The sequence below is a fragment of the Aspergillus luchuensis genome, chromosome 1, assembly GCF_016861625.1.
Source record: "Aspergillus luchuensis IFO 4308 DNA, chromosome 1, nearly complete sequence".
Taxonomy (NCBI): domain Eukaryota; kingdom Fungi; phylum Ascomycota; class Eurotiomycetes; order Eurotiales; family Aspergillaceae; genus Aspergillus; species Aspergillus luchuensis.
Window position 1 is genome coordinate 3,930,764 of NC_054849.1, and position 27,971 is coordinate 3,958,734.

At 52.4% G+C, this 27,971-nt stretch overlaps 9 protein-coding genes across 9 annotated transcripts; 5 read left to right on the forward strand and 4 right to left on the reverse strand.

The window, feature by feature from the left end:
• Positions 1–81: 81 nt before the first annotated feature.
• Positions 82–2,565, reverse strand: AKAW2_11324A (RING-type E3 ubiquitin transferase MAG2; the record flags this gene model as incomplete). Its single annotated transcript, XM_041683796.1, has 2 exons — positions 82–2,007; positions 2,332–2,565. The coding sequence occupies 2 exons, from the start codon at positions 2,563–2,565 to the stop codon at positions 82–84; spliced, it is 2,160 nt and encodes a 719-aa protein (XP_041538044.1).
• Positions 2,566–3,584: 1,019 nt separating this feature from the next.
• Positions 3,585–5,578, forward strand: erg4 (c-24(28) sterol reductase; the record flags this gene model as incomplete). Its single annotated transcript, XM_041683797.1, has 5 exons — positions 3,585–3,622; positions 3,820–4,845; positions 4,899–5,230; positions 5,293–5,510; positions 5,567–5,578. The coding sequence occupies 5 exons, from the start codon at positions 3,585–3,587 to the stop codon at positions 5,576–5,578; spliced, it is 1,626 nt and encodes a 541-aa protein (XP_041538045.1).
• A 715-nt stretch (positions 5,579–6,293) lies between these two features.
• Positions 6,294–7,593, forward strand: AKAW2_11326S (dienelactone hydrolase family protein; the record flags this gene model as incomplete). The annotated part of the gene is made up of 6 exons (XM_041683798.1): positions 6,294–6,354; positions 6,481–6,564; positions 6,654–6,805; positions 6,892–7,143; positions 7,253–7,364; positions 7,439–7,593. 6 exons carry the CDS (start codon positions 6,294–6,296, stop codon positions 7,591–7,593), a joined length of 816 nt encoding a protein of 271 aa, XP_041538046.1.
• Positions 7,594–9,846: 2,253 nt separating this feature from the next.
• AKAW2_11327S (chitin synthase export chaperone) lies at positions 9,847–11,160 on the forward strand (the record flags this gene model as incomplete). Its single annotated transcript, XM_041683799.1, has 7 exons — positions 9,847–9,876; positions 9,954–9,989; positions 10,105–10,201; positions 10,255–10,342; positions 10,399–10,492; positions 10,545–10,878; positions 10,943–11,160. The coding sequence occupies 7 exons, from the start codon at positions 9,847–9,849 to the stop codon at positions 11,158–11,160; spliced, it is 897 nt and encodes a 298-aa protein (XP_041538047.1).
• A 1,119-nt stretch (positions 11,161–12,279) lies between these two features.
• Positions 12,280–12,873, reverse strand: AKAW2_11328A (uncharacterized protein; the record flags this gene model as incomplete). The annotated part of the gene is made up of 2 exons (XM_041683800.1): positions 12,280–12,769; positions 12,857–12,873. 2 exons carry the CDS (start codon positions 12,871–12,873, stop codon positions 12,280–12,282), a joined length of 507 nt encoding a protein of 168 aa, XP_041538048.1.
• A 774-nt stretch (positions 12,874–13,647) lies between these two features.
• AKAW2_11329S (uncharacterized protein) lies at positions 13,648–18,406 on the forward strand (the record flags this gene model as incomplete). Its single annotated transcript, XM_041683801.1, has 3 exons — positions 13,648–17,958; positions 18,009–18,197; positions 18,251–18,406. 3 exons carry the CDS (start codon positions 13,648–13,650, stop codon positions 18,404–18,406), a joined length of 4,656 nt encoding a protein of 1,551 aa, XP_041538049.1.
• Positions 18,407–18,780: 374 nt separating this feature from the next.
• TAD3 (putative tRNA-specific adenosine-34 deaminase subunit Tad3) lies at positions 18,781–20,412 on the reverse strand (the record flags this gene model as incomplete). The annotated part of the gene is made up of 3 exons (XM_041683803.1): positions 18,781–20,137; positions 20,205–20,256; positions 20,316–20,412. The coding sequence occupies 3 exons, from the start codon at positions 20,410–20,412 to the stop codon at positions 18,781–18,783; spliced, it is 1,506 nt and encodes a 501-aa protein (XP_041538050.1).
• Positions 20,413–21,237: 825 nt separating this feature from the next.
• Positions 21,238–22,470, reverse strand: phoB (regulatory cyclin phoB; the record flags this gene model as incomplete). Its single annotated transcript, XM_041683804.1, has 1 exon — positions 21,238–22,470. The coding sequence occupies one exon, from the start codon at positions 22,468–22,470 to the stop codon at positions 21,238–21,240; it is 1,233 nt and encodes a 410-aa protein (XP_041538051.1).
• Positions 22,471–24,381: 1,911 nt separating this feature from the next.
• On the forward strand, positions 24,382–27,510 carry AKAW2_11332S (armadillo repeat protein; the record flags this gene model as incomplete). The annotated part of the gene is made up of 3 exons (XM_041683805.1): positions 24,382–24,682; positions 24,761–26,466; positions 26,518–27,510. 3 exons carry the CDS (start codon positions 24,382–24,384, stop codon positions 27,508–27,510), a joined length of 3,000 nt encoding a protein of 999 aa, XP_041538052.1.
• Between the last annotated feature and the right edge of the window lie 461 nt (positions 27,511–27,971).

Genomic DNA, 27,971 nt, shown 5'->3' on the forward strand with positions numbered 1-27,971 from the left:
AGTACCGTATAGAAAAGATTGTAAACGATGAAGTAGATCACCAGGAGCTGGTGGACGAAAACGCACAGGTAGTCGCACCTTCTATGCCCCTCTTTGGATATTGGTCGACATAAGTGTAATTTTCTTGTTCTTTTTCTTTTTCCCGCCGGAGGAAGAGGCTACAGTGTTCGCCTCAGCAGCCGATTGAGCCATGAGCTCCCTTTCTTGCTGGGCCCACAGCTCCTCTTCCCAGCCCTGCAGCCAACCATCGGCAGGGGCTTGTGAGCTCGATGGAGCCGAAAGTGTCGGAGCGGCCACGGTTCCCCACACCGTACGAGATCCGGGGGGACTCGAGGAGGGAGGAGGCGAGGCAGAGGAAGAACCTATATCAAAGCCAGAAGGCTCACCAGCAGAGCCCGATAACGGCTGAAAGTCGCGGTCGGAGAAGGGAGGTTCATCGATGGGGCCAATGCTAGGCCTCTTCCGGCGCGCCGCTGCCCAGCGCTTTTCGTCCTCTTCTTTCTCCGCTCGAATGCGATCCTTCTCTTCTCGCACCTCTTTCTCCTTGTTGCGCTTCCGCCTCTTTTCAGTTTCAGACTTGAAAGTCTCTAGCACCTCCGGTACAACTACATCTCTCCAGTCACACTCGAGAAAATTCACCTCACAACCTTGCGGCAAGTGGCTGAGATACTTGACTCGTTTGCGTAGCTCATCATCCACAATATGGCCGCTTGAAATACGCTCAACCCGGGGAAGAATGGTGGCTGGGAATGAAGAGTAATCACCAAATGCAGCTTTCAGGATGCGGATGTCCAAGGGCGAAAGGTAGAATTGTGGTAGAGCTTGGTAGAAAAAGAACGCATGGTCAGATGTAGTAGGACCTCGCTTCGAGGGCATGTTATTCCGGCCGTGTCCAGGATCCTTCTTTTTCTTTTTCGGGGTAGAAGTTGCGTTCAAGTCAACCTGGCCCAAAGCTTCAGATGTGCGATCCACATCATTGGACGTCTCCGGAGTGGAGGCCGAACCAGGCCCAGTATCTGACGCGGGAATGGATTCCGCGGACGAACTTTGGCCTGACTTAATTGCATGCTGCGATGCATACATGGCAGCAACTTCCTCTGGTGGCGAGTGTGCAGCGACGGGTTCCTTTGTCTCCTGGCTTGGGACGGGCTGTCGCACGATCTCAGGCGGATTCCCTATACCTTCTACCTTGGATTTGGCATCTGCAATCGCTGCAACCGCCTTCCGTGTCCAAGTAGTATCATCCCCGAATAGAAGCTCATCCTCAAGCTCCTGCCTGCGGAGCTCATCAATCTCAATGTCGTACTGTTCTTTCATATAATCTTCACCTCCTTTCATTATGCGCGCGTAGTCAGCCACTTCCGCAGCATGATACCACGGGACATCCTCATCTGGCGCAATCCCCTCAGCTCCATCCCGTGGCAGTGCTAAAGTGCTTCCAGGCTCTCTTTTCACTAGCCGTAGTACGACATCACCCCCCTCAAATGGGAGGTCCCCTTCTTGGCCACGAAACCATCGCACAGGCCGAGTTTCGGAGATGTACACAGAGTCCCAACAAATGGGGCACTTTTTCCAACGTGGCTTCTTCTCAGGAACCGGTTTTTCTTCGTCACTCGAATGCATGTAGCGAATCAAACAAGGAAGGCAGAATATATGACCACAACGAGCCATTCGTGGCGCTACCGGCGTGGACAAACAGATGGGGCAACTAGCTGACTGCGTCTGCTCCGATACCAAGACCTGCATAACTGAGTCCCAGTCTAAATGGACATCAGCATTGGCCGCTTGTGCATGGTAGTTGCGATTCGGCGTCACGATAAAGCGATAGTTGGCATGAACGTAGCGAGATTTGTCCATGGCATGGTAGCCAGAACCTGGACCCCAAGACGTATAGCGGCGAGTATTACGGGGTGGAGGATGGTACTGAGGACGAGGGGGAAGGGAGAAGTTCATCAGATGAGTGATGGACGTCTGTCCCTTGCGACTGGTCGTGGATCTCATGATGGCCTGCGGAGAGGGATGAGTCAGTGGACGAGGCTAGCAAAAGACATAACTCAAGTCATAGTGAGTGACTGCGGCCACAATTGTCGCACTTCTGCTACAACCCCCAGATTATCTTGCATGCGTAGGCCCCTCCTTAAGCATCTTATGTAAGCCCTTTGCGTATGCGATGTCCAGGGAATCCCAAGGAAAATTCCCAAAGCTCTTCACATAAGGATCCACAAAGAGCATCAGGTAGGGCTGATACAAGGGAGGGAAATATGGCAGTATGATGTGGCTGGAGTGAGGTTGGTGTAGCTGTAGCCGCTCCCTAGACTTCGAGATACGTACCGATTCGCTATAATCCTCATCATCCAGCAATCGAGGACGCCGCTGTCGTTTATGTTGACTCCTGAGAGCCTGATTGTGCCTAGGAGAGCCTGAGTTCCTAGCCTGAGATGTCAAGCCAGCTCCAAAGCTGCCAGAACCTCCCGGGCGCCGCTGAGACCGCGGAGAGCCGCTATCGAATGACGATGGAGTAAATGTCGCAGAGGCTGGCTGACTCGGAATGTTCACCGCTTTCATAGATGTGGTAGGAATCTGACTAGGATTGCCCGACATTATTCACTCTGCCTTCTAAGGTAAAGGCGTGAAAGTACCTTCGTATGGCGGGGGCAAAAAAAGCAGTTATGAAGGAAAATGCGGAGATATGACTAGAGTTGCGGTACAGCCTCCGACTGAGGCAGGCGGGGGATTGTTTCTTAGCAAGGTAAAGTCGAACAATGAAGGTTTAAAAAGAAGGGCTACAGAAGCCCCGAGGGCAGCACCAGGAAAGGAGAAGCACCAGAACCCTGAAGCTTCCCCTACCGTATAAAGTAGTAGAGGCAGAACGGAAGAGGAGAGGCAGATTGAGGGAGGGGCGAGTATGTCATGCCTTGGCGGCCGACCGGAGCCTCAGGCACGTGCTGTACGGCAGGCGATTAAGGCACGGGTTTCATTAGCAGAAAAAGTATACCCACTACTGCTCTTCCGCCAATATCCCAAAACATACTGATGTTTGCACAAACATTGCTGGATTCATCTCAAAGAATGCCTGTGGCTATGTGTGGGGCTATATGCATGACAGTTCAACGACGTGGAATGCTTTCGTGATATGCTAAATATCGAATGGCTGCTGTTCCTGTCTGTTCTGGTTGGTAAAATATGGTTGAAGCCAGCGAGCCATGACCCTTCTGTATGACCTGATAGTACTAGTAGTTATTGATCGATTAAATTAATCCGTTCGTCTTATGATAGTCCGTGCTTTATGTCGGACCCTTTGCCCCTTTCATTATTGTGGGATTGTACAAGCCTTCCGCGGGTAGTATTATTGTTGGTTGCAGTAATAAGCTCCAGGGACGATGATCCTGCCGCAGCGGGCAACGCACCCACTCCCTTTTAGTGCATCCCCAACCTGAATGTTGTTGTTGTTCTTGCGACCGCCTAAAGATTCTCCCTCATCTCCCTAACCCTTCTCCTCGCGTCAATTGCGCCCATTCTTCCCTACACTTATACTCAATCAATTATAAAACCCTTGGCCTGAGGCCTCTTATGGTCAGCACACAATGACCGTCACTCGATCCCAAACGGGGAAGACCCCAAAGTAAGTCAATTTAACTGCGCAAGGGAGTGAGAGTTCCTTGGGAGAGAACAAGAAGGCACGATGAACCAGGGACCGAGTGAGGAACCCCAGTCGTGAATTACCTTATCTTCGGTCTACCCCAATTGCGCTTCGCATGCGAGCCTTTCATTCTGCTTGTTGTAATTGTTTTTGGCTGACCGGTCGATCAATTCCTCTAGGAAAATGGAGCGACCCGGCTTCATCGAGACACCTGGCCGCCGAGTAACCCGCAGCGCCAGCGCCAGACTGTCAGAGGAACCTTCCGACTCAACAGCTGAAGGATCGAAGTCGACAACCCGGAGACGCACTTCTGTCAAGATCAAGACTGAACCTGTGGAGGAAGAGTCAAAGCCATTCGCGACCAATGGTCATGCCGAGAATTCTGGTGTCAAGAAGGCTCGGATTGTGGATGGTTGGGAAGAGGGGAAGGACCCCAAAGTCGACTACAGCGGCCACTTTGAATTTGGAGGCTCGTTCGGTGTAGCATCCATGATGATCGGATTCCCGCTACTGATGTACTACATGTGGATTGGTGCCACCTACTACGATGGCAAGTTTCCTCGCCCCGCCGATGGGCAGAGTATGACGGACTTCTTTGCGCATCTGGGACACTTTGTATACGAAGGTGCTTTCCCGTCTCTCAAGGCTTGGACGATTTATTGGGTGTTCTTCATCTTCGAGGGAATCTGCTACCTGTATCTTCCCGGTATCACTGTGATGGGTCGTCCTCTGCCGCACTTGGGAGGCAAGCAGCTGCCCTACTACTGCTCTGCTGTTTGGTCCTTCTACACCACCATTGTGCTGGCCTCTCTGCTTCATGTTACTGGTATCTTCAAGCTGTACACTATCATTGACGAGTTCGGCCCTCTTATGAGCGTCGCTATCCTTTCCGGGTTCCTTGTTGCTTTCGTGGCCTACTTTTCGGCATTGGCACGCGGGGCGCAACATCGCATGACCGGGTACCATGTCTACGACTTCTTCATGGGTGCCGAGCTCAACCCCAGAATGTTTGGGATCTTGGACTTTAAGATGTTCTTTGAAGTTCGCCTTCCCTGGTACATTCTGCTCTTCGTTACCTTGGGTGCCGCGGCCAGACAGTATGAGGTCTATGGCTACGTCTCTGGAGAAGTTGGCTTCCTTCTCATGGCGCACTTCTTGTACGCGAATGCCTGCTCTAAGGGTGAAGAGTGCATTGTGTCAACTTGGTAAGTACTTCCCGAAACTTGCGACAGTGTGTCACAGTCTGATTTGTATGCAGGGATATGTACTACGAAAAATGGGGTTTCATGCTGATCTTCTGGAACCTGGCTGGTGTTCCTCTGAGCTACTGTCACTGCACAATCTACCTGGCCAACCACGACCCGGCCACGTACCACTGGAACCGCTACTTCCTCACATTCCTCTACGTTGCCTACCTCTTTGTGTACTGGGTGTGGGATACGACCAACAGCCAGAAGAACCGTTACCGCCAACAGGAGCGTGGAACGATGGTGTTCCGCAGCACCTTCCCTCAGCTGCCTTGGCAGACGCTGAAGAACCCCAAGACAATTACGGCTGAGGATGGTTCGAAGATCCTCGTCGACGGCTGGTGTAAGTGCTGCTCATATCTTTACCTTTCATGTCATACATTGCGCTGAACTCGTATACTACAGATGGCAAGGCACGCAAGATCCACTACACCTGTGACCTGTACTTTGCCCTTAACTGGGGTCTCATCACTGGGTTCAGCAGTCCCTTTCCTTGGTTCTATCCATTGTTCTTTGCCTGCATGATCACCCACCGTGCTATGCGCGATATCGAGCGTTGCCGGAACAAGTACGGCGAGGCCTGGAGGGAGTACGAGAGACAGGTTCCTTACCTGTTCATCCCGGTAAGTGCGCTGCCGAGTGTTGATAATGCAGACCGACAGCTGACTTTCACGGCTAGTATGTTTTCTAAGCGTCTCGATGCGCCAGCCCACTCCTCGCAGCGCAACCTGGGGGTTTCACATCCCCTGGTCTAAGGTGCAGGTAGGGCCTTACCATTTACAAGCTTCATTGCTTTTGACCGATTTTACCATATCTTGTTGTAATCTCTTTATTGCTCGATCCATGCGCTCGAGTCGTGGCTCGACTACGTTGCAGTACATGCATTATGTCTTGATTTTAGTTCTGCATGAGGATAATTCCTCGAGTATCGCATTTCACCCTACCCTGTTAGATTATGAACATTCTATGTACATTATTAGATTGTGCTTCTTGTTTTCTTCTCCATTCGTCTCCGTTCAACTTTCTTTTCACTCATCATGTATTCCCGAACCTAGTTGCGACCAATAGGTAGCAAGCATCTCACTGTATTTTAATTAATACCAGGCAGATACCAATTATATGGTCAAACTGCAGCTCCAACCAAATACAATTTATCACCCTACCACAACTTACTCATATAATGGTGGCTTTCCACATTGTCATCCCAATGCCTTCCTCAACTTCAAATCACATGACTACCCCTCCATCTTCGGGAATCTTATCGCAACAACAACTGAGCCCCGCCATAACGCTCTATTCAGAATAAAACACTTCAATTGACGATTTGTTGCTTGTCGTGAGCTTCTTCAGATATTGAATAACTTTGTACTACGTCTTATCTACGACAATCGCCATCTTGATCCACCATGTTGATCCAGGAATCTTTCCACGATGTGCCGACCAAGGCGGACGGCAGTGGAACTATGCGTATGTTACCCAGAAGTAGTTCGAGTTTGAGATTTACCTATAATCCACCAGTAGCTGCGGCTACATTTGACGATGTCTACTAATCTTTCAACGAATTGAACATTGCTGACTTGGTTCCCCATTCAGGCATTTACGTGTTCCACCCTACTATTCCCGGATATCCTAAGGCGCGGTTCCCCGGTGTAGTTGTCTTTAGTGAAATCTACCAAGGTAAATCGCAAGCTCGATCTCACAAATCAATTCCAGGAGGATTCCCTGTGGTGAGAAGGTATCATTATTGATCACACCTATACATGTAGTAACCGGCCCTGTCGCGCGATTTGCTCGCCAAATCGCCGGACAGGGATACATCTGTGCGGCACCCTCGAGTTATCATGAATTCACAGGTCCTGAGCCGTTGAAGTATGATGCCGAGGATACGGATAAGGGCAATCAGTGGAAGATTAGCAAGGTGAGTAAATTCTCTGTCGACTATATCTATTTCCAATTTGAGTTGTGAAACATGAGCAAGGCCATGCTGAGGGATTTTTATTATAGAAAATCGCGGCTTACGATGAGGACGCCTCATTGTGCGTCGACTATCTTCTGTCACTCCCCACGTGCAATGGCCGTGTAGGTGCGACGGGTATGTGCCTTGGTGGACATCTGGCGTATCGCTGCGCGTTGGACAGCCGCGTGAAAGCGGCGGTGTGCTACTTCGCCACGGACATTCATAGTAAGACGTTGGGGCTGGGGAAGAATGATGATAGTTTGGCCCGGGCGGGGGATATCAAGGGCGAAATGCTCATGGTGGGATAGGACCCCCCCCCCTACCCTTTCATTATTTCAAGTCCGCTTCGCGTGCGCGAGGGAATGAAAAGGAGTGCTAACGAGAAGGATTGTTCGTGTGTTGTCGCAGATTTTTGGAAAGAACGATACCCATGTTCCGCCCGAGGGAAGGGATTTGATCCGCAAGACCCTTCATGACAAGGGAGTCTTGTTTAGCTTTTACGAAGTGGCTTGGGCTCAACGTAGGTTCTTCATTTTAACCTGTTTAGGAAAGGGGGGAAGTAGAAGGGTGTGGTCGCTGACAAGGGTTCAATAGATGCCTTTATTCGCGATGAGCTCAGCAAGGGACGGTATGACCCTGCTATTACCAAGGTGTGCTTTGAGATGTTGCTGGAGTTGTTCGGGCGGACGCTGAAGCTGGATCTGGGAGAGCATGATGGGAAGGAGTTGAAGATTGAAGACGTGTGCTAGACCAGAGGATGGGATCTGCGGACTCTGTTGCAGTGGGTGGATGATGGTATCAATAGGCAACGACGATATATCGGGAAACTAAATCGGTGTGACGACTTCATCATCTGCCCACCATGGTTTGGCATTGACGGCATTCTCCGTCCTGCAGATTGTTCCATCTACTAGTTTACGAAGGGCAATGTTGCTTTTTGGACCTCCCTTTAGATGATTCCTTTGTAGTATGATCAATTGGATATACCACAGGTAAGGTATGGATGCAAGGGTGCCGAGCAGACAGATACAAGACAGAGATCCTGGCTGATGACCCTTCCGAGGGCGCACCACAGTGGCTGTGAGTCCCACTAGGATGAGTGAGATTGGGTGAGATATGCTACGTAGCTACTTACTTTGTAAAGCGGGACATGCATCTTACTACAAGAGAACACGACATTATGCAGCATCAGATAGTTTCCGGGAAGCATAAGTAAGAATGAATACAGGATAGATGTTGTTGAACCATGTCTGACCGACAGGGTGTGTGTATGTGTGTGGCTGGGGAGGTCCTGCAGGCGTCATTCGGCGAAGGAACCGCGCGGGTAAGACACATCATAGGAAGGATGGAAGACCTAAGAAGATCGCAGCGGCAGTTCACATCCGGATTTTCATGCAAGATCGATCAAGCTCCAAGGAAAATGTTGCCTGTCAACTGCTATTCTTAGCCCCAGTACGTAAGTAGTATGTAGTGACTAGCGACTTCTTTTTTTGCCATGATTCATGACTGGGACTAAGACGCGGGTTGAGAGCGGAACCAGAATAGAAAAGAAAAATGGAGAAAATAAATTTCAGGAAAAGCCCGAGCCATGGATGGCGAAAAGGGAGAACATGATCCATGGTCCTGGAGTGTAATTTCTGGATATGTTTTCCACAGGGGAACAAAACTCTGATGAAGTTCCAGTACAGGGGTTGTTGTTGTTAGTATAGAACTGTGTCTCTGTTCAGTGTTCACACAGTCCTTGACCAGCCGCATGAAGTAATTCCCGCTTTCCAGCCTATCTGGTTCCTGGATCTGCTGCGCTTCAGCTGCAGGGTTTGGTTTATGACGGACAATGCCTTATTTAGGGGCCATTCGTTGGCTGTGGATGGCGTCGCGCAACGGGCCTTTCTTTCCTTCTGGGTCTTAGTAGTCTTAGACTGACTGGTGGGATGGATTCGCACTGCCTATCATCGTCACCCGAAAGATCTCCCATTCAACGCTAAACCCGCGCCAGTCTGGAACTAATACCATCCCATCTTTTTCCCTCGACGCTCTGTTTTCCAGCACAGCAAAGCTAGACTCGACATTGATTAGTCTCTTTCTTGTGTACTGAATTAGTACTATCTCTCTCTCTCCCCATCATTTCCCCTCCCCTTCTTCTTCTTCTTTTTCCTTTTCTCTCTCTTTCGCTTTTCTTCCGACGCTTTTCGCCCGGACAGCGTGGCTCAGCATCTTCATCATCTTCTTCTTCCCCTCCTCGTTCCGTTGTCTCTCTATCTTCTCTCTCTCTATTAGTATTCTCACCTCATCTTGATCGTTCGTTCATCTTTCCACACAGTCTCATCTAGGCTTGTGTATGACTTTGTTACTCGACGACGCTGCTTGTTCCCGTCCCCACACATAACTACCACTACAACACATACCCACTCGGCCCTACAGATCATCCACCTGCGCCGGTGTTTGAGATTATCGCTTTCACGATTCTTTGGCTCACGCCCTCGGTCTCCCTCGACTTGCTGATATTATTTACCCTTCCTTTCCCCTTCGGTTCCTCTTTCGTCTTTCAATCTTCCGATCAATCCGCTCCATCCTTTTCCCGCTTCCTTTCAACTGTCCGACTGCACGTCGAATTGTGAACCCGGCCTCTCAGGCCCTCCCCTCCCCCTGGTCTCTCTTCCTTCTCTTCTTTTTTTTCCCTTTTCGTGGGCAGCCTGTCTCTCTCACTCTCTGTCCCTGTTGGCCCCATTCTTTCTCCCGTCGTTTCAAGCCGAATTTCCCACCCTTTTACAACAATTAATTCTTATTGCTCCTTATCACCCTCCTGTGTAATCATAATTGGTGCCCTCCTCTTGTTCCCACATTCCAGATCTGCAGCGGAGCCATCGTGACCGACGTGGGTCTGCCGAACTCGATCGAATTATTCACCGTCATCACCACCACCACCACCACCACTACCGTCTGACCACACCTACTCTCCGTGACCTTGGTTGCATGGTGTCGCGCTTTGTGCCTCTTTAGCCATGGGTTCGACACAGTTTGGCAATTTCAACGTGGGTTTGCGATTGATCTATCGTCTACATCTGCCGGAATATCGAAGAAGCTGACCGTGAATGATCTGCATGTGCAGGACTTTTGTCGAGATTCCACACTGCCCGTCTGCAATGTACGTTTTCCCTTCCCCAATTTACTTTATCCCCAGTTGCCTTTTTCTGTCCCTGTCATCGGCTGTCAATGCTCAATTGATACATTCCATGTGGCTGACCATGTGCTTCCGATAGCTCTTTGTCTCCAACAACCAACCCCCTAATGAGGCGTACGGAGGATGCCCGCTTCACGGTATCGAACTCAGCGATAACCGCTACCTCAGCAATCTGGGTATGGCATACCAGACAGGCTCATGGTGGAATGCTTAGCGCTAATTTCCACAGGCTCGATTCTTCTCGCGTTCGTTTCCATTCTAGTATCGCTGTTCCTGCTCTTCAGGTCGGATCGCAAACGGGCGGCAGTCGGAAGGAGGTACGCGACAAATGATTGGACAAGGAATATGGAGGAAAAAGTGCTGATTGGAATAGGGAAATGCAAATATTTCTGCTGGCATTTATCGTCGTTGAAATCTGCGAGATCTTCTCTGTGGGCGGCTTCCCTCTGGATGCAGCAGTGCGCAAGGTTAGTGGTGCGACTCCTCACACGGATTGCTGTGTCTAATCAGCATGCATAGGGCTTCTCCGCTGCACATGTCGCTGCAATCACCGCAACGTGCTGGATTCTTTTTCTAAATGCCGTGGTGGGCTATCAATTCCTCGACGACGGTACCCCGGCCTCAATCGGTCTAATCCTTGCCTCCGCCCTGGTTCTCTTCATCGGTACGGGCTATATCGCCCTGGACACGGCTTTCGATTGGACCGGTGAATTCGCGACAACCGAGGCAAACAACTATCGCAACATTGCCCTCTATGTGCTGTACCAACTCTTTCCTCTCATCTGCCTCGTCGCGTTTTATGTGTTGGAGGCTGTCCTAGTTGTTCGGATTTTGGGCGAAGTTCGACCAATGAGTATGTTTACGAACTATCTCCGGATGATCTTCCTCTGTTGCATCTGATTCTAACCTGTCGATAGTCTACTTGACTGCTGCCGCCCTGTTATTCGCCATCGGACAAATTTTCGAATACGTGATCAGCGTTCACCTCTGCCACGCCTCCGGCAGCAAGATCAACGGCGCATTGTTCGAGACACTATTTACTCTTTTGGCAGTTGGTACGGTATGGAGCTTCTGGAGCAGCATTACCGAAGACGATTGGCCTATGCCGATAACAACCGGGGGTGCATACCATTAGAGCACTCAGTGCGGAAAGCTCCTCGTCCCTATTAATACTCCCCTCTTTCCCTCCTCATGTCCGACTTGTTTATATTACTTCTCTACGATCCTTGCACATCGGTGCTTCGATACCCGCCCTTTGCTCTTCGCATACTCGACGCGTCCACGGAGTTTACGACGGGCTATGTTCTCGCCATCTTTTGTGATACCTTTTTACGTTTTATGATGTTTTTGATGCGACGTGGTGTGGTTTTATGCTTCGACTATGACTTGATTTTATCTACTGTGAGATGTGATCTACTTGCCCTGTTGACGAGTATGTGATCACAGCCGGTACCTATCTATCTTTGGGCTTAATTCTTGCTTCCAGCTAGATACCTATTTGCATTGTAATTAGTACGATGACGTTACTTTCCTTACCAACATCTGCAGCAGAGTATGGATTCGCGCTTGATATATCACCAGTACTATAATATGACCTCGGGTGCAGAGACCGGCGATAATGATATGACTATCTATACCCCAAGAATTGCTACCGTACTTCCACAATGACCAACATGGCAGCATGAACATAAAAGATGATTACTATATGTACCGCGTAGTAATCAACGACAATCCGTTTCAGCAGACGACAGAACAAGGAAGAAGAAGATAGTTATGTACATAAAAGCCCCGCAGGTTACACCGGAGAATTTTCCCACGAACCCACTCCATACCAGATCTTTCTTCAAGGAGGACATATATAATATGCATCATGTATGCAGCTAGCTGCAAGTCCACCGCGATTTCTCTATGTTTATATGGACGTCCATCTCGACTTTGGACTTGAACAGTAGAAGAACAGGAGAGAGGGTGCAGAGAGGAGAGAAGAGATGAGGGGAGGTGGTGATGTGAGAGTGAGAAGTGAGAAGATATACACAACATGCGAATGCCGATCTCTTTCAACAAAGAAGAAACAAGACACGACAAGACAAGACAATGAAATGAAATGAACGGTGAGGAAAAAGTGAGAACCAAACCACAAAAACTGAAACCATATAAATCTAAATCCCACACCCCATCACCCACTACCTCCATCCCCCTCTCCTTTTCCCCCACCCAATAGAGTATATAAATATAAGTGAACACCCCCCCTAAATTACAACCTCACCTTAACATCCACACACGGCAACGTCCACTCCCTCCTCCCCAAAAGACTCCTCAACCACTCAAGCCCAATACCCGTCCACTCATCATGCGCGGAAGTCGTCACCGTCCCCGTCGACGACGACGCCGCCGCGGCTAACGTTCCATTCAGGGCGAGTCTGCGTTGCGCTTCTTCGACGACGGCGCCGGCAAGGGCCTTGGTGGTGCTGTTGACGGTTTCGAAGACGTAGCTGGCGAGGGTTTCGTTGACAGAGGATGATGATGTGGTGTCTAATGTGGTGGTGGTGGAGTATCGCGGAGAGAACCAGTCACCGCGGAGATCGAAGAAACATTTGTCGGACCAGTGACAGGAGGAAATGAAGAGGATGAGGAGGAGCGCGGAGCAGTAGATGCAGGGTCGGTGGAGGATGTAGGTTAGAGTCACGAAGGAGATGATGAAGAGGGGAGAGGCGTTTGTTGGGATGAAGAGGAGGGGGAGCCAGCTATATTTTGTGTTTGATTTAGTATATATGGATTTTGGAGACATCGGTATGGATGGGTTAGGTTGGCTTGCTTGCTTGCTTGCTTACCTCCGGAGACAGAACATGGTGCTGGTTGTGGTTTTTGGAAGGGTTTGTCGGTGGTCGTTTGGGATAGTGGTTGGTGAGGGTAGGTAGGTATTGGGACGGAATTGCGGCAATGATGTCGATCGGTGATAAAGTGTTTGGTTTGGTTGAGTGACGGTGACAGTGACAGTAAGAGTAGTAAGAGATGGTGGCGAGGGAAATGTAAGGGAAGGGTACCGGTAAGGTTGTCGAGGTACCTCACTTCCGAGGATGGACAGTTAATTGGTGAGGTGTGAATTTGAAATTGTAAGTGAAACTGATGTCGGTGAATTATATGACTCGATTATAATACCTAGTACTGATCATGATAGTATTTATGGTTCGTGATTCTTTTTTCCTTTCCCTTCATCCTTTTTCCCATACATACCATACCTGACCATACAGAGCATCAGCCACACCGCCTGCCAATTTCATTAGCCACAAAAACCTCTCCGCCGTTCATTTCTTCCGCTTCTCGCTTCGACTCGCTCTTCGCCGAGCTTTCTCTTCTCTCTTCCTCTTTTCCCTTTCTTCCTTCCCTTCTCCCCTTTCTCCCCCTTCGTTGTGTACTATAGTCAGTCCGTCCTTTTGGTCTTCTTGCTTGTTCTGCTTGCATTCCTTTTTTCTTTCTCCTTCGCGAGTCTGCCTGCTCCTTTTTCTCGCGTTCTCTTTCCTTTGCCTCGCTTGTTGTCTCTCGAAAGAGAGCTTCTTCGCACGACCTTTGGAGCTTGAATTTCGTTTGGAGGTCGCCTTTTCCACCCCGGCGAGCGACAGAAATGTCCACCCCCAATGATCTTCAGGCCCTTCTGGCCAGCATCAGGCCGCGCCCCTCGCCATCGGGCACCCCTGCTCATGATGCTCCCATGCAGCAACAGCAGCAGCAGCACCCCGGCCAGTACCAGCCTGCTTACCGCCAGCAACAGCAACAGTTCCAGCCGCCCTATGACGGCCAGAGCTACCCTCACCCTCAACACCTTCACCACCACGGCTACCGTCATCCATCCGTCTCGTCGAATATCCATAGCCCGTCGCCCGTTAATAATACTCCGCCTCATCATGGCTCGGATATCCTTAGTCCCAACGTTTCCACTCCGCGTGCGGACATTTATCCCCAGCAGCAGCCGCAGCGGCAGCCGCATCATCAGCCCTTGCCGCAAAACCCCGACCGTGCTGTCAACCTGTTGAACCTCCTCAAGTTCAACCAGCCTCCGGCTGCTCCTGCTCAGCAACAGCAGCAGCAGCAGTCGCCTGCGGTGATGGCTGGGATCGATCAGCCCAAATACCCCGAGGCGCGTGCTGCTGCTCCGGAAGAGGCTTCGTCGGGCCATGCGAGGAACATCTCTGCGTCCGACCTTGTCGCGTCGCTCTTTGGACAGGGTCAATCCACTGCTCCACCTGTTCGACCGGCGGGTACTCACCCTGGTCAGCTTGGGGCTGCGGCTGCGAGTCCCGGTGTGGCGGAGAGCTCCTCTTCTGCTGCTCCGACCGCAGAGAATACTCAGGAGATGTTGCTTCGTCTGCTGAACCGCCCCAAGCCCGCTCAGGACGTGTCGGAGGGTCCTGTGAGACCGGTCTCTCAGTCTCCATCTACTGTCTCTCCCATCAAGTCCCCTGTGCCGGAGGCAGAGTTGAGAAACATCCTGCAGCCATCTGGTCCGGTTGTCGGAGAGTCGGCTGCCCGTCCGGAGGAGCCTCTGTCTGGGAAACTGGACAAGCCTTCTGGAAAGGAATCGATGTTCACTTACGTCAATCCATTTGAGCAGCTGGCTGCCGCCTCCCCTCGAGTCAAGTCTCCTCAGCCTAAGTCTCGGAGTGAGAGCCCAGCCGTGGAAATCATGAAGACCAAGAAGGTCAGCATTGCTACCAAGGCTGAGAACGCGCCGGCGTCCAACCCCGTGGAGTCCACCGAGGATAAACGCGCCACATCGCCCGTTCTGGCCGAGGAGCAGAAGGAAGCTGTTACGCAAGTGGTTGACAAGCTCGTGGAGGAAATCAGCCGTGAGGTGGATACTGCTGCTTCCAAGTCTGCGGAGCAGCAGGTGTCTCAGATCGCGTCAGCTCAGGAAGAGAGCGCTCAGGCAGTTATCTCGTCTGTTGCTTCTCACCTGCGCGAGACGGCGGCTGAGGCGAAGGAGGATACTGAAGCTGTCAACAACAAGGCCGACAAGGAAGAAACCGAAGGCACCGCCCCGTCCGCTGCTGCGAAGGAGACTTCTCAGAGTGGCAGCGGCGATGCGCTGGCCGACAGCTGGGAGAGCGCGGAGGACAGCGCTGAGAAGGAGGAAGAGCGTGTCGTCTCCGTGCATAACTTCCCTCTGAAGCCCTTCATCTCCATCATCGTCAAGGCCCACACTGGGAAACTTGCAACTCTGCGGGATGACGGCATCATGGACATCGCTCGGCTTAAGAAGGACTTCGATCAGCTTGATCGCTCTTTGACGTCCGCTACTTCCGACTACATCGTCTATGCATTGGCAAAGAATGGAGGCATGCGTATAATTCGCCAGGACGACGGAAGTGACAAGCAAGTGTTCCGCTCCGCTCGTGACCGCGTGTTCAACGTTGCTGTCTGTACTTCGCAGGCGGTAACTGGCCGCAGCACCGAGGAGCAGGCGCTCCTTGGTATTGGCGTGAGCGGTGCAGTCTACTGGGCCTTGATCTCGCGCGCCGATAAAGATCTTTTCGAACTGGACGCTCTCGAGAGCGAGAGCCTCATTTTCCCACCTTTCCCGGCCTCGGACGAGAACACTTCGGGCGGCCAGCTGAAAACGCGGGCCAAACGGAGCTCTCGCCATCCTGGTTTCTTTGCCATTGGCCGCGGAAAGAATATCTACGTTGTTTCGCCACAGGCTGCTATGAACCCTAGCTATGGTGTCGCAGGCCCCCAACGCGTCGTCAACACTGAGAAGTTCTTCAAGGAGCGTGCTCTGAAAATCTCGACCGGCAAGGCCGGCAAGGACTTCATGTTTAGCGACGACGACACTGTCATTGCTTCTCTGGACAAGACCGGCCGACTGCGCTTCTGGGACATCCGGGAGGCGATTAGCAATCCTGCCTTCTTTACCGCTGGGCCTGGCCCGGCTGAGGTACGAGTTCCATTGAACACTTTCGTTACCGGTTCCCCTACCGAGAAGTCGTGGCCCACTTCGGTGCTCTTTATCGACAAGCTGCGTCCCTATGTCAAGTCGATGGCGCTTCGTTACGTGCTGGTGGGTCTTAAGCAGAACCACACCCTGCAGCTCTGGGATATTGGGCTGGGCAAGGCTGTGCAGGAGCTCAAGTTCCCCCATGAGAACGAGTCGGACGCCATCTGCAGTGTCGCCTACCACCCGGCATCCGGCATCATTGTCGTTGGACATCCCACCCGGAACTCCATCTATTTCGTCCACCTGTCCGCCCCCAGGTACAACCTGCAGGCTATGTCGCAAGCTTCTTTCATCAAGCGCTCGGGTGAGAAGGATAGCAGCCTGCCCAAGCCGGAGTCGACCGCATGCATGAGCGGCATCCGCGAGATCTCCTTCGCTTCCAAGGGACAGCTGCGCAGCTTGGACCTTCTCCCGGTTACTAAGAGCGCTGGCGACGAGAACGGCTTGTTCGAACTCTACGTTATGCACTCCCGCGGAGTGACGTGCTTGAACATTAAGAAAGAAGACTTGGGATGGACCTCGGACAACAAGATCATTCGCCCTGTCAATGCGTTGGAAGAGGGCCTCATCGACATCGCTGAACTGCAGACCTTCCCCACATATGTAGCAGACGAGCCTTCGGTCAACGGTGATTCTGCCCCTACTCCTACCAAGCCTGCAGTCAAGGAAATCGCCAAGAAGATCCCTGAGCTGAACACTGAGGCTGCCGCTGCTCCTGCCGCCGCCGGTCCTAGCACTCTGCGTACTCAGTCGCCCACCAAGTTGGTGACAAGAAAGCCTGCCCAAGAACAGCCGGAGCCTGTCACTACTGCTACTAGCACCGACAAGGCTGATAAAAAGAAGAAGAAGAAGAGTGCTGCGACTGCCACCCCAACGGGTGAGCCATCCGTCAAGGGCAAGGAGCCTGCAACTGGAACTGAGCCCATCACTGGTGACTTTGTTGCCTCTATCCAGACTCCTGCGAATGCTGAACAACCCAACGGCGATGCACAGAAGGCATCTCTTGCGCCTACCCCCGTCTCGGCTTCTGCTCCCTCGGCGCCCTCTGGAGCTGGCCTGGTGGCTGTTGACTCTGCGGCTGTTCTGAGTAAGCATCTGGAAACCTTGCAGAGTGCTGTGTCATCCGAATTCAGCAAAAGCCTTGGCCGTGAGGTAGAAGGGCTGTATCAACGCTTCGATGAAGAGCGCCGTAGCTGGGATGCGGCCTCGGCAGCCAAGCAGGATCAAGTCCTGCGTTTGGTCTCTAGCACCCTGTCTGACAATGTGGAGAAAAATCTGGCTCGCATCGTGTCGAGCAACATTCAGACCGAGGTTGTGCCTGCTTTGAGCGACATCACTACCGCTGCTGTCAGTAAGCAACTCAACACCGTTATTTCTCAGCAGATCGGAGGTGTTGTTCCCCGTGAACTGCGCCAGGCCCTCCCTGAAGCCGTCACTCGCGCCGTCCAGCACCCCGATTTGATGAGAGTCTTGTCGGATGCTGTGGGCCAGAAGCTGGCTAGCCAGGTAGAGACCGAGGTCTCCAAGGCCGTTCACAACACCGTTGCCCCGGCTATCCGGAACGTTGCTGCGCAGTCTGCGGAGAAGGTTGCCAGCTCCATGGAGAAGCAGATGCAAGCCCAGGCAAGACAGTTCGAGCTGCAGCGTCAGAATGACGCCGCCAAGATTGACCAGCTCACTTCCCTCGTGCGAGAACTCTCTGAGACTGTTTCTTCCATGGCGACGGCACAGACCCAGCTCCAGGGCGAAGTTTTGCGACTCAATCGTGCCCTGGCCTCCCCGGTGGCCCAGCCGGAACCAGTGCAGCAGCAACAGCAACAGCAGCAGCCGCAGCAGCCTGTCGCGCCCGCGGTTACCGACACGAGAACTCCTGAGCGAGTTGAATTGGAAGAAATTGCTGAACTGATCAACGCGGGTCGGTTCGAAGAGGGTTCAGTCAAGGTGCGTCTTTATTCATGAAAATGTTACGGACTTTGCTAATTGTGATGTAGTGGCTCCAATCCTCCCAGCAGGCCGACCTGTTCGACAACCTGTTTGTGCGCCTGAATCCCTCCTACCTGACCAGTCTTTCGCCTATTGTCAGTCTGTCTGTGGGCGTTGCCGTGACTTCGTCGCTGCAGACCAACATCATGCAGCGTCTGACATGGCTGGAAGTGGTCCTGCAAACAGTCAACCCGATGGTATGTTTAGTCACCTGAACTCATTGATAGCGCCAAGTCTAACAAGACACCAGGACCCGGATATCCGCGAGCTTGTGCCTAGAATCATGGACATCCTCAGCCAACGGCTCGAGGCGCTGTACATGTCTGTTGCCGAAACTTCCCCTCATGACCCCATCATTCGCAAGATTGCGCCTCTGTCGCGCCGTGCCCGGCTTCTGCGGGGATGAATTGGAAAAGAAGAAGTTGCAGAACAAAAATGGTCTACGTCCTGGTCTTTGATGAAATAATGCCTGGATGAGTAAACGCGGAAATGTCTAGCCGCCGCTTGCTTGCATATGAGATGCGAATAGTTGGTTGGTTTTATGGAACCAGTCATTGATTTGATAATATCTTAGCTTAATATTATGAATGACGAGGTTAGCATGATGCTTTTTGTAACTTATATGTAGACGTAGCCTTCTCGAATGCTTTTAGTGTCCATTGGACAAGACCTGGTAGTTATACTAACACTACTACACCCACCCACACAACGCCCCTTTCATGACGCCTATACCATATGCATCTATACCCATCCATACCTAAACCTACCCACATCATAAAATCAAGCATGAAACGCCACCCCCAACTCTGCACTCCCCTCTGCACTCCCCTGCTCCTCCACAAACTCAAACCCCAACGCCCGCCAATTCAACTCCTTCCGCCAATGCAACCCATAATACTCCCTTTCCACCGACCCATCATCATGCTCATCCTTCCCATCCTCATTTTTATGCTTATCTTCCTCCACAGGAACCGGCCCAACCACCGGCTCCGACGCCAACCCACCCGAGACCATCCTCCCGGACCGAGGAAACACCACAGCCCGGAAGCGCGAGAGCAACAGACCCATACTGCAGCAGATGCACGGCTCATGGGTCAGGTATACGTCTAGATCAGTGCAGAGGTATCCCCCCTGAGAGCGGGGGCGGATGCGCGATGTCGATGTTGATGCTGATGCTTGTGTCTCAGTGTGAGTGTGAATAGGCTGTGCGGAGGTTTCCGTGGTCTTTTGATATTTCTCCGGTGGGGGGACGGGGGTGGATTCTTTTGATTCGAATTCGGAGATGGGTTCGGTTGGTTGTGTACTAGCAGCAGCGGTAGTGTCGACGTCTGATTTAGATAGGAAGTATCTCTCCACGTCGGTAAGACAGGGCCGGTTTGTAGCTGATGAGCCTGGGCGGTCTTCGCGACGTTTACTGGCGATGAGGTCCACGGCGCGCATTAGGGCGTGGAGTTCGGGCCCGCCTTCGTGGTCGGGGGAGTAGGTTGTTGCAATTTGGTTCGGAGGGTTGGGGGCTTCTGTGTCCGTGGCTGCGCGCGAGTATCGGCCGTCGCCGGCTACTGCCACGACGGCGTCGGACCAGTGGATTCCATCATCGTTATCATTGTTGTCGGGTGCTGCTTCTGCTTCGAGGTCTGGGTCCACGACGACGGCGCCAACACGGCGGCCTAGACCGGATCGCTCTGCCTCGTCTGCGACCTTTTGCGCTAGAGCGAGGTATCGGCCTGCTTTGGGCTGGATGGAGTCGCGCGCGCGGGCGAGGATATGCGGTGGCGGGGCGATCATGGCGCGCGGTGCGGCGGGGTTGTAGACGACTGGCCACATGCTTTTGGACCATGCGTCGGCTTGGACGGGGGTGAGGGGTGGTTGGAGGGGGATACGGATGGTGTGGAAGGTGAGGGGGCTGCTGGTCTCCCCTTCGGTAGGGTTTGGGGGCGCGAACGGTGATAGAGCATCTTGGAGGGACTCGATATCAGGGAGAGGCGGAGAGATGAGCACGAAGATGGTTTGCGCGGGCGAGGATCCCTCGCGCAGGAGGATGGGACGGAGGTGTTCGGGGATTTGGTTGTGTTTTGCGAAGCGGCGGAGGTGGCTGAGTGGTTGGGAGGAGTCGCGGGGGAAGCGGGAGTCCAGGACTCTGTGTTGTTGGAGACGGAGGTGAGCTGTGAAGGGGTGAGGTGTGTGTTTGGGAGTGGAGAGCTCACTTGATCACTTTGGAGGCACATTTGACGTTGACTTCCGTGACGTAGGCATCGGCTGGGGGTTGTTGTTAGATGCGTGTAAGGTCATTGTGGGGTAGGTTGGGCATGGCGCACCGTAGTCTTCGCGGGGACGTGTTTCTTGGACGGTCCGGATTGCGGTGACTTGGCCCTCGAGGGGCTTGATGCCGCGAAGAAGCTCCTCGACGTCCATTGAGTTTGGTGGTTGATCTCGCGGGGGAGATGGCTTTTATGGCGGGGTTGCGGGTGGAGGAGGGGCAGGTAAACGATGGGAAGGAAGAAGTGAGGATGGCCGATGTGTCCGGTCACGGCATTCTTTCAATGTGGATACTCAATTTGGCGGAATTAGCTGCACCGTATGGGTCGAGATGTGACAGCGGCAAGATGAAGCTGAATAACTTTCTGTCTGGATGCACGGGATTGCAGACCCTGTGCCCTAGGACCTAAGCCCTAGCAGAGAAGATGGATTGGGACTAGAGGAGTAGGATCAGACGTCATGTCATGTTTCTTCACGGGTAAGCAAATACAGCCAGCACTGTCTTTTTCGATGACGCCTAAACCACTCGGGGTAACGGAGCGGGCCCAGCAATGGGTCGAGTGGGTGGAAACATAGTGGGCCAATCGATCCCCTCTATCGTCCGAGAAGAGTGAAATATATCATGTATTGTGAATGCTGTACAGGGTGTGTATACGAGTAAAAACCAGACACGACACTAAAACGGAAAAATTCAAAAGAAACAAAACGGGAAAGCAGTAAATCAAACAACACCAGCCATAAAGGATATCGATCGCTCCCCGCCATCATAATATGCAGAAACAACATCAACTCCATGTCCGTGTATGTGTGATATGTACTGGTACAAACACATCGTCTTCCCACAAACTCTCCAGATAGTAGTAGTAGTAGTAGTAATCCATAGCTTGCGCCATCCAAGCCCAGAAATATATGCAATCGATCTAAATCTTCATGCGTGGCTCGCAAGCACCTCAAATGTCGACGTCGGAGGAAAAAAAAGGATCAACTGTCACGTCCGATCGCATACCCATCACATCGCTCGACCAAGCTCTTGTAGTAGTCTACAAGCACTTCGGGTTCGGGCACGATGCGCCACTCTACGCGGAACAGGAACTCCAACTCAAGCAGAGCTAGCTCGGTCATGGTGATACCACCCACCCGAGCGTAGGTTTTGTTGGTCCAAAAGCTGTCGCTTAGACCCTTGCTAGCTACCGTGGCGCTCGCAATAAGGAATCGATGAATCGTCAGACTGGACACGGTGAAGGCGGGGTATAGAGCACAGAGCCGATCAATGTAGTACACCATGCTCAGAAGGATCGGAGGGGACAGCGTAGCATGGGTGGTGAGTCGCTGGAGGTAGTCATGCACGGAGATTCGCGGCGGCGACCGCGAGTGGAACCGAGTCAAGCGACCTTGATTCAGAGGGATCTTGTCGTTAAACCGGATCAGCTCCATCAGCATGCTCGAGATCAACACAACAATATCCCGAGGATCCGCCAGCTCGTACCGCTCCGGCAGCAGCTTGACTGCCGGAACGTCCGGTCGCATTCGTTTCGTCTGAGAGCCCTCGAGGTCAGCGTGAGCTAAACCCGCGGCTCGCTCACTACCGACCGGAGGGTCGTTCGGGCTGTTACGTTTGTTGGACCCGGAGCCAGCACTGTTGGGGACCGGCATTGGGGGAGTCGACGTAGATTGGGCACCTGAGGCGGGAACGGAGGCTGCAGGTACGGCTGGGACAGACACGTTATTGGCAGGACGATCCTGAGCAGGGCGCATGGGATTGGAGGCGGGAATGGCGGCGTCAGCAGGCGGATGAGACGTGGTGCTACTTCCGCCCCCAGAGGAGGTCAGCCCGGCGGACATGCGACCGCGAGGGATATCCCCTGAGGGCCCGGGAGGGGATGAGCCAACGGTATGCCGGTTTAGGGCCGATCGAAGTTCTTCGATGGCCACCCGAGAGGAGGATTGCGGGTCGAAACGAGAGTTGGTAGATGCAGCTGCAGCAGAAGCGTGCCCGGCGGGCTCATAATGCTGACGCGCAGGCTGTCGTGGGTATGAAGTGTAGGAAGAGGAAGAAGGAGAAAGTTGGGAATGAGGGGACGGATGAGGGTGCGACTGAGAATGGGGAAGGGGATGAGAATGAGAATGATGAGTGGTAGTGGTAGTAGTGGTGGTGGTGGAAGGGGAGGGGGATGGTCGCAGGGCGGCGGACGGAGAGGGCGACGAAACTAGCATTTCCGCCCAACGAGGCCACCACGTGGGCGCACGACTGAACGACGTGCAACGGAGCTGGCAGACGCTGCGAAACCTTGTGCTGCTGCGAGGGGTGAAGGTGGCGTGCACAGACGCATCGTGATCTGCGGGGGAGAGAAAGGGAGAGGAGCGAAAATATTCAGCTCTTCAAGGGATGGAAGGAGGCTGAAAGGCGGGGAGAGAGAGAGGAAGAGAAGAGGGAAAAGGGAGAGGAGAAGGGAAAGAAAGTGGAGGAGGATTGAGATTAGAAGAAGTAAAAAAAAGTACTAGTAGAGAGCAAGGAACTCCGACGAGCGAGAAATCATATACTAACAATGACGCCGATCCAGCAGAGAGAGAGGGGGGTTTTCATTGGGAAAATTTCTCTTCGAACCGGCCCGTGTAAGTTTGACAGTAACTAAAAGTGAGTAAAGTCAGTATGGGGCAGTACGAGGACGGTTTGATACGCAGGGAACAAAGCAGGGAAGCCCGCCCTGCGTGGCCCCATTCACCAATAGGAGTCGCCGCTGGTCGGTCTAATCTCGGTTTAGTGTCTGCCGTATTACAACTCCCCTGTTTTTGACGCATCTCGGCAAAAGATCCAAATTACTACTTTGTACTTTGCACTCGCTCTTTTGCTGGTTCGTATTAGGAGATAGATACTCAATTGGGTACAGTGCAGGGTCTTTTTGACACTCCCCGGAAGATCTTACATGACATATATGGAGCACTGCGTAGAGCTACTCAGAAGTGCCTGTTCTGTATTTTACTACAGTGTGTGTGTATACTACTACTAGTAGTCCGTATAGATAGTAACTTGGCGTCAGGTGATGGTGACACAGACCTATCAATCTATCGATTCCAGGGGAGCAAACGAGGCGAGGAGCTGCATCCCTTTTGGTCTATAGGCCAAGAAGCTTCTCTCCTGTCCTTCCGAGTTTCAGGGAGACCCTTTCTTCTACATCCATCTCCCGGTCACTTGTTAAGATCATGCGATACTGCGTACCAATCTAACCCCCATCGCCCGCACTTCCGTTTATCACTAGTAACAACTACTCCAACTCCTCTCCAACTCTTCACGAAACCCCCAAGCAGCAGCTTCTACTTAGTGACACCATTGCTTCCCTTCTTCCCGATTATTGAAAGCCATAATTCATTATGCATGTCTCCTTACGGTTCATGATTGATTGCATCCCTTGTTCGGCAGTCGAAGCACGACCCTCAATACCATGGAATACCTGGGTTACTAGTACTACCTCTTGAGACTTGAGAGACTGCAGCCAATACTGATAGGGCTGAATCACATGATGGCCCTGCTGTGTCCGGCGATAGATGACTCAGCACCGTCAGCTTACTACGCAACCGCAACCATCAGGTGACATCACCTGACGGCTCCGGCCGAAAGCGGTAAGAGGCAATGGCTCCCCCGGGCAGCAGGACCAAAGTATCACCACTAAGTCAACGTCCAGAAGCTCCCCCCAATCTCCCCCAGTCCAGCTCAAACCCCAGATCCCTTGGTCGCGGATCTCGTTTCTATCTATTATCTCTCTGCTTCATTCCGTACATAGCCTGTACTGTTTGTTATTACTCTGTCATATTTGCTAGACCTTTTCGGAATCTCATTTCCTTTCCTTGTGGTACTAATCCGGTACTTTCACCACTCATTCCAGTTGCAACGCCATTACAATTCACAATTGCTTAACCATCGCCTCCGGCCAGCTGGCGATACGCACGCAACCTTCCCTCTGGTCAAACACATCCTCGAATCTTTTATCCTCCCTATCCCCATACATTGGCCTGTTTATTCTCTCTTTTATTCCATACCGACAATTTACACGCGATCAGCTTGACCCTCTTAATTCTCCGACGTAATCCATTCAAGATCCCTCCCGCGGGAGGCGGCGATTGCGCACTATGACTCGCGCCTCGGCCCCTCCACTCCTACTACAACTACAGAATGCAGAAACGTTGTCTGCCCAGGCAGCTGCCCTACGAAGCCTGAAGAACGAGACAATCGGTCATGACCAGCGCAAAGAGTCCTGGGTTCGGTGGGGGATTCTTCCCGTGTTAGCCAATATCCTGGCCGCCCGGCAGTCTCCCGGAAAAGGCACAGCTTCCGCGGAGCTCAATGGGGGATCCAAGCTCCGCTATCCTACATCGGAGGAAGATGAAGCTTGCCTTCAAGCAGTCATTATTTTGGGGAGTTTAGCACAAGGTATATAAATTCACGTTCTGGTCAATCGGGTACTTTACACGTACTCTTATCTCGGCACGGGAACTGATGATCGAGCAGGTGGTGCGGCCTTCCTTTCCCCCATTTTCGCCAGCGGTGTTCTCCCGGCCCTTCTGTCCATCCTCTCTGCGCCGGGGTGTCCCTCATTCTTCGTTCTGCCGATTCTCCGAACCCTCAATAACGTGGCGGATCGACTGCCGCTCCAGAGTCAACAGATATCGTCCAAGGACACCCGCTTGGCCGATCTGCTCTTCTCCAACGATCACATTGGCTGCTTAGCCCGTATCCTCGGCCAGGAGTATGAAAGCCATCACGATCAAGCGGCCATTGAACTTACTGCATCTCTGGTTGGTAAATTATGCACGGAGGAAATTCATAAGGCCATCCTGGCGGAGTGCGGGGTTTTAGACGCCTTGGCCGTGAAGGTGGCTTCTTTCATCGTTGCCCAGGGCTTCGTGCTCCCCGGTGCGGAAGCACATGTGCAGGATACAGGTGCTCTCGGTTCTCTGCCAGCCCCTGCACCAGCAGGAGCCAAACTGGCACCAATTCTTCGCGCCGTTACGGTCATAATCGAGCATTCCAAGTGGCGCGCAGAGCACTTTCTCTCATCCCCCGGTATACTTACTGTGTTTCCCAGGCAGCTCCCCGAGTTTGCTCCGACAGACATCAAGAAGGGACCATGGGGCTCAACTTACTTTTCTGGTTCCGCCGTTCCCCGCCATGCAGGCGCAAGTCCCTTGGAGCATCTTTTGCCATCGGTTCCCTTGTCGCAGAGCAAGTCACCGGCGAACACTCCCAACTTTCCGCCTTTAGGCCATCAGGGTACCACGCACCGCCGACACAGTCAATCGTATTCTACGCCGATGTCCGCTTACGATCCTCCAACCTCTGAAGACGAGGAAAATCCCATCATTCCGTGGCTCCTGTATATTGTCCGTGCGGAAGGTGGTATGGTTCGATTGATGGCGGCTCGTCTTGTGACCGTACTTTTTCGCTTGGGGCTAACTAAGAAGCGTCGGGTCTCGATGTTGTGCTACCTGCTGATACCAATCTTGATTCGAATGCTTGATAAGGACTACGAAATGAACGGCGATGATGGAGTACAATACGGGGGCTTGATCCCTTCAACCGAACGTCTTCGTGAAGAAGCCCCGTTTGTGCTGGCTACCCTAGTGATCGATGATTTCGAGCTGCAAAGGCATGCAGTCGATGGCAATGCCATCAAACGGCTCTCTCAACTGCTCAAAGAAACATACAACCCGGTCCAGGATGTCACTCGTCCCATGTGGCATGCCGATGCTGAAGAAAATATCGATAGTCCTCCCGACACATTGCCCGCAGAGTGCCGCCTGGGTTCCCTGGGCTTCTCTCCTGTTCACTGCCATATCATGCGATACCGGGAGAATATTCTTAAGGCTCTAGCAGCTCTAGTCCCTTTCAAGGACGAGTATCGCAAGGCTGTCTGTGAGAACGGCGTGGTACCGTACATTATCGACTCATTGAAGCCGTGTTCGGACGACCAATCGGCGGACCCGTCAGGTCCTAAGAATACCGCTTCGCATGGCAACCCGACTTCAACCCTATTAGCTGCTTGCGGTGCCGCACGGATGCTGACGCGCTCTGTCAGTGTTCTGAGGACGAGTATGATCGATGCCGGGGTGGCGACGCCTCTCTTTGTCTTGATTAAGCACCCCAATATTGAGGTGCAAATCGCTGCCACACAAGTGATATGTAACCTAGCCTTGGATTTCAGTCCAATGAAAGAAGTAGGTTCTGCCATCCTGCTGCCACATGAGAGAATGCGCTAACAGGTCTAGGCGATTATTACCGCCGACGTTCTCCCCACCCTTTGTGAGCACGCACACTCTCCGAACACCAAGCTTCGCATTGAGTCGCTATGGGCGTTGAAGCATGTAGCATATAATTCCACCAACGACGTTAAGGTGAGAATTATTGAAGGCTTGAGCCCCGCCTATATCCGGCAGATTATCACCCAAGATCCCACCAACGCATTGGCCAAACGAGGGATGGATGAGGAGATGGACAACGTTTCCAACGTGGGGATGGGCCGAGCCAACTCAGCAGGGGAGCAGGTAGACCTGCTCAACCCGGTTGATAACGCCGCTGGGCAAGATGAGGACATGAAGATGGCAGACACAATGCCCCCGTCCAAGATGAGCCTGGATATGTTCCTTCCGGATGCCACGAGACGGCGCAAGTTGACATTGCACGGTAATCTCGACCAGACAACCCAGGCCCGGCAGGATGATATTGCAGTACAAGAACAGACCTTCGACCTGTTGCGCAATATCATCTGCGGGCCAGGCGCAGCCGAAATGATTGATCATTTGTTCAAAGTGATAGGACAGGACTTGATTTTGGATGCGTTGGCGGATAAGCTCCGGCCCCGGTCGATCCAACTTCCCCACCGGGGGGAGTCGTCAGCGCACCGGCCTCTGAGTGTTCCTACAGAAATTCTGGTGTCAGTTACCTTTGTCATGATTCATCTCGCTGCGGGCCTTCCGTGGCACCGCCAGCTTCTGGTGTCACATCGGGACTTGCTACGCTACTTAATGGGGTATTTCAATCATACCCATCGTGAAGTCCGCACCAATTGTGTGTGGGTGGTGATTAACCTTACATACAAGGATGATGCAAGTGAGGAGGAAGGGTGTCGAGAACGGGCGTTCCGGCTGCGAGCGATGGGAGTCATGGATCGGCTGTCCAGTCTTGCGGATGATCCCGATCTGGACGTGCGGGAACGGACACGGACGGCCCAGGATCTGGTCAATCACTTGACGCACACATAGTGAAGAAAAAAAAGATTATTCATGTTAGGCTAGCCATGCATTCGGGTGCCTGGATTCTGCGGACTATTTGGACTGGATAAGTGGAAACCCAGACAATCTGGGAGGCGTTTGAGGGGTCGTTGTGTACAAAGCGTTGGTTTACTCACGTAGACGGTGCTTGACCTGCACCAGGAGACTCATCCATTCCTACTGTGTGAATTCTGCTCGTGGCGCTTTGGGCCCTCTTCTTTCCTATGACATCTTATCCTCTCCCATTATCCACAGTGAAAATGAGCACTCCTCAACCTCAGGCATCAACAGCGGGTTATCTTATCGATAAGATAAGGTCCCAGCGACGTCATCGGAAGGCCTGCCGCTGAAATCGTTTCCGGCCAATCTTCGCTGCTGTTTGTTTTCGTCCTGGTTTCCCCTTCTTTTCCGTGGTCCCCCCCTTTGTTCTCCTCTCTGTTCCTGACTTTGAC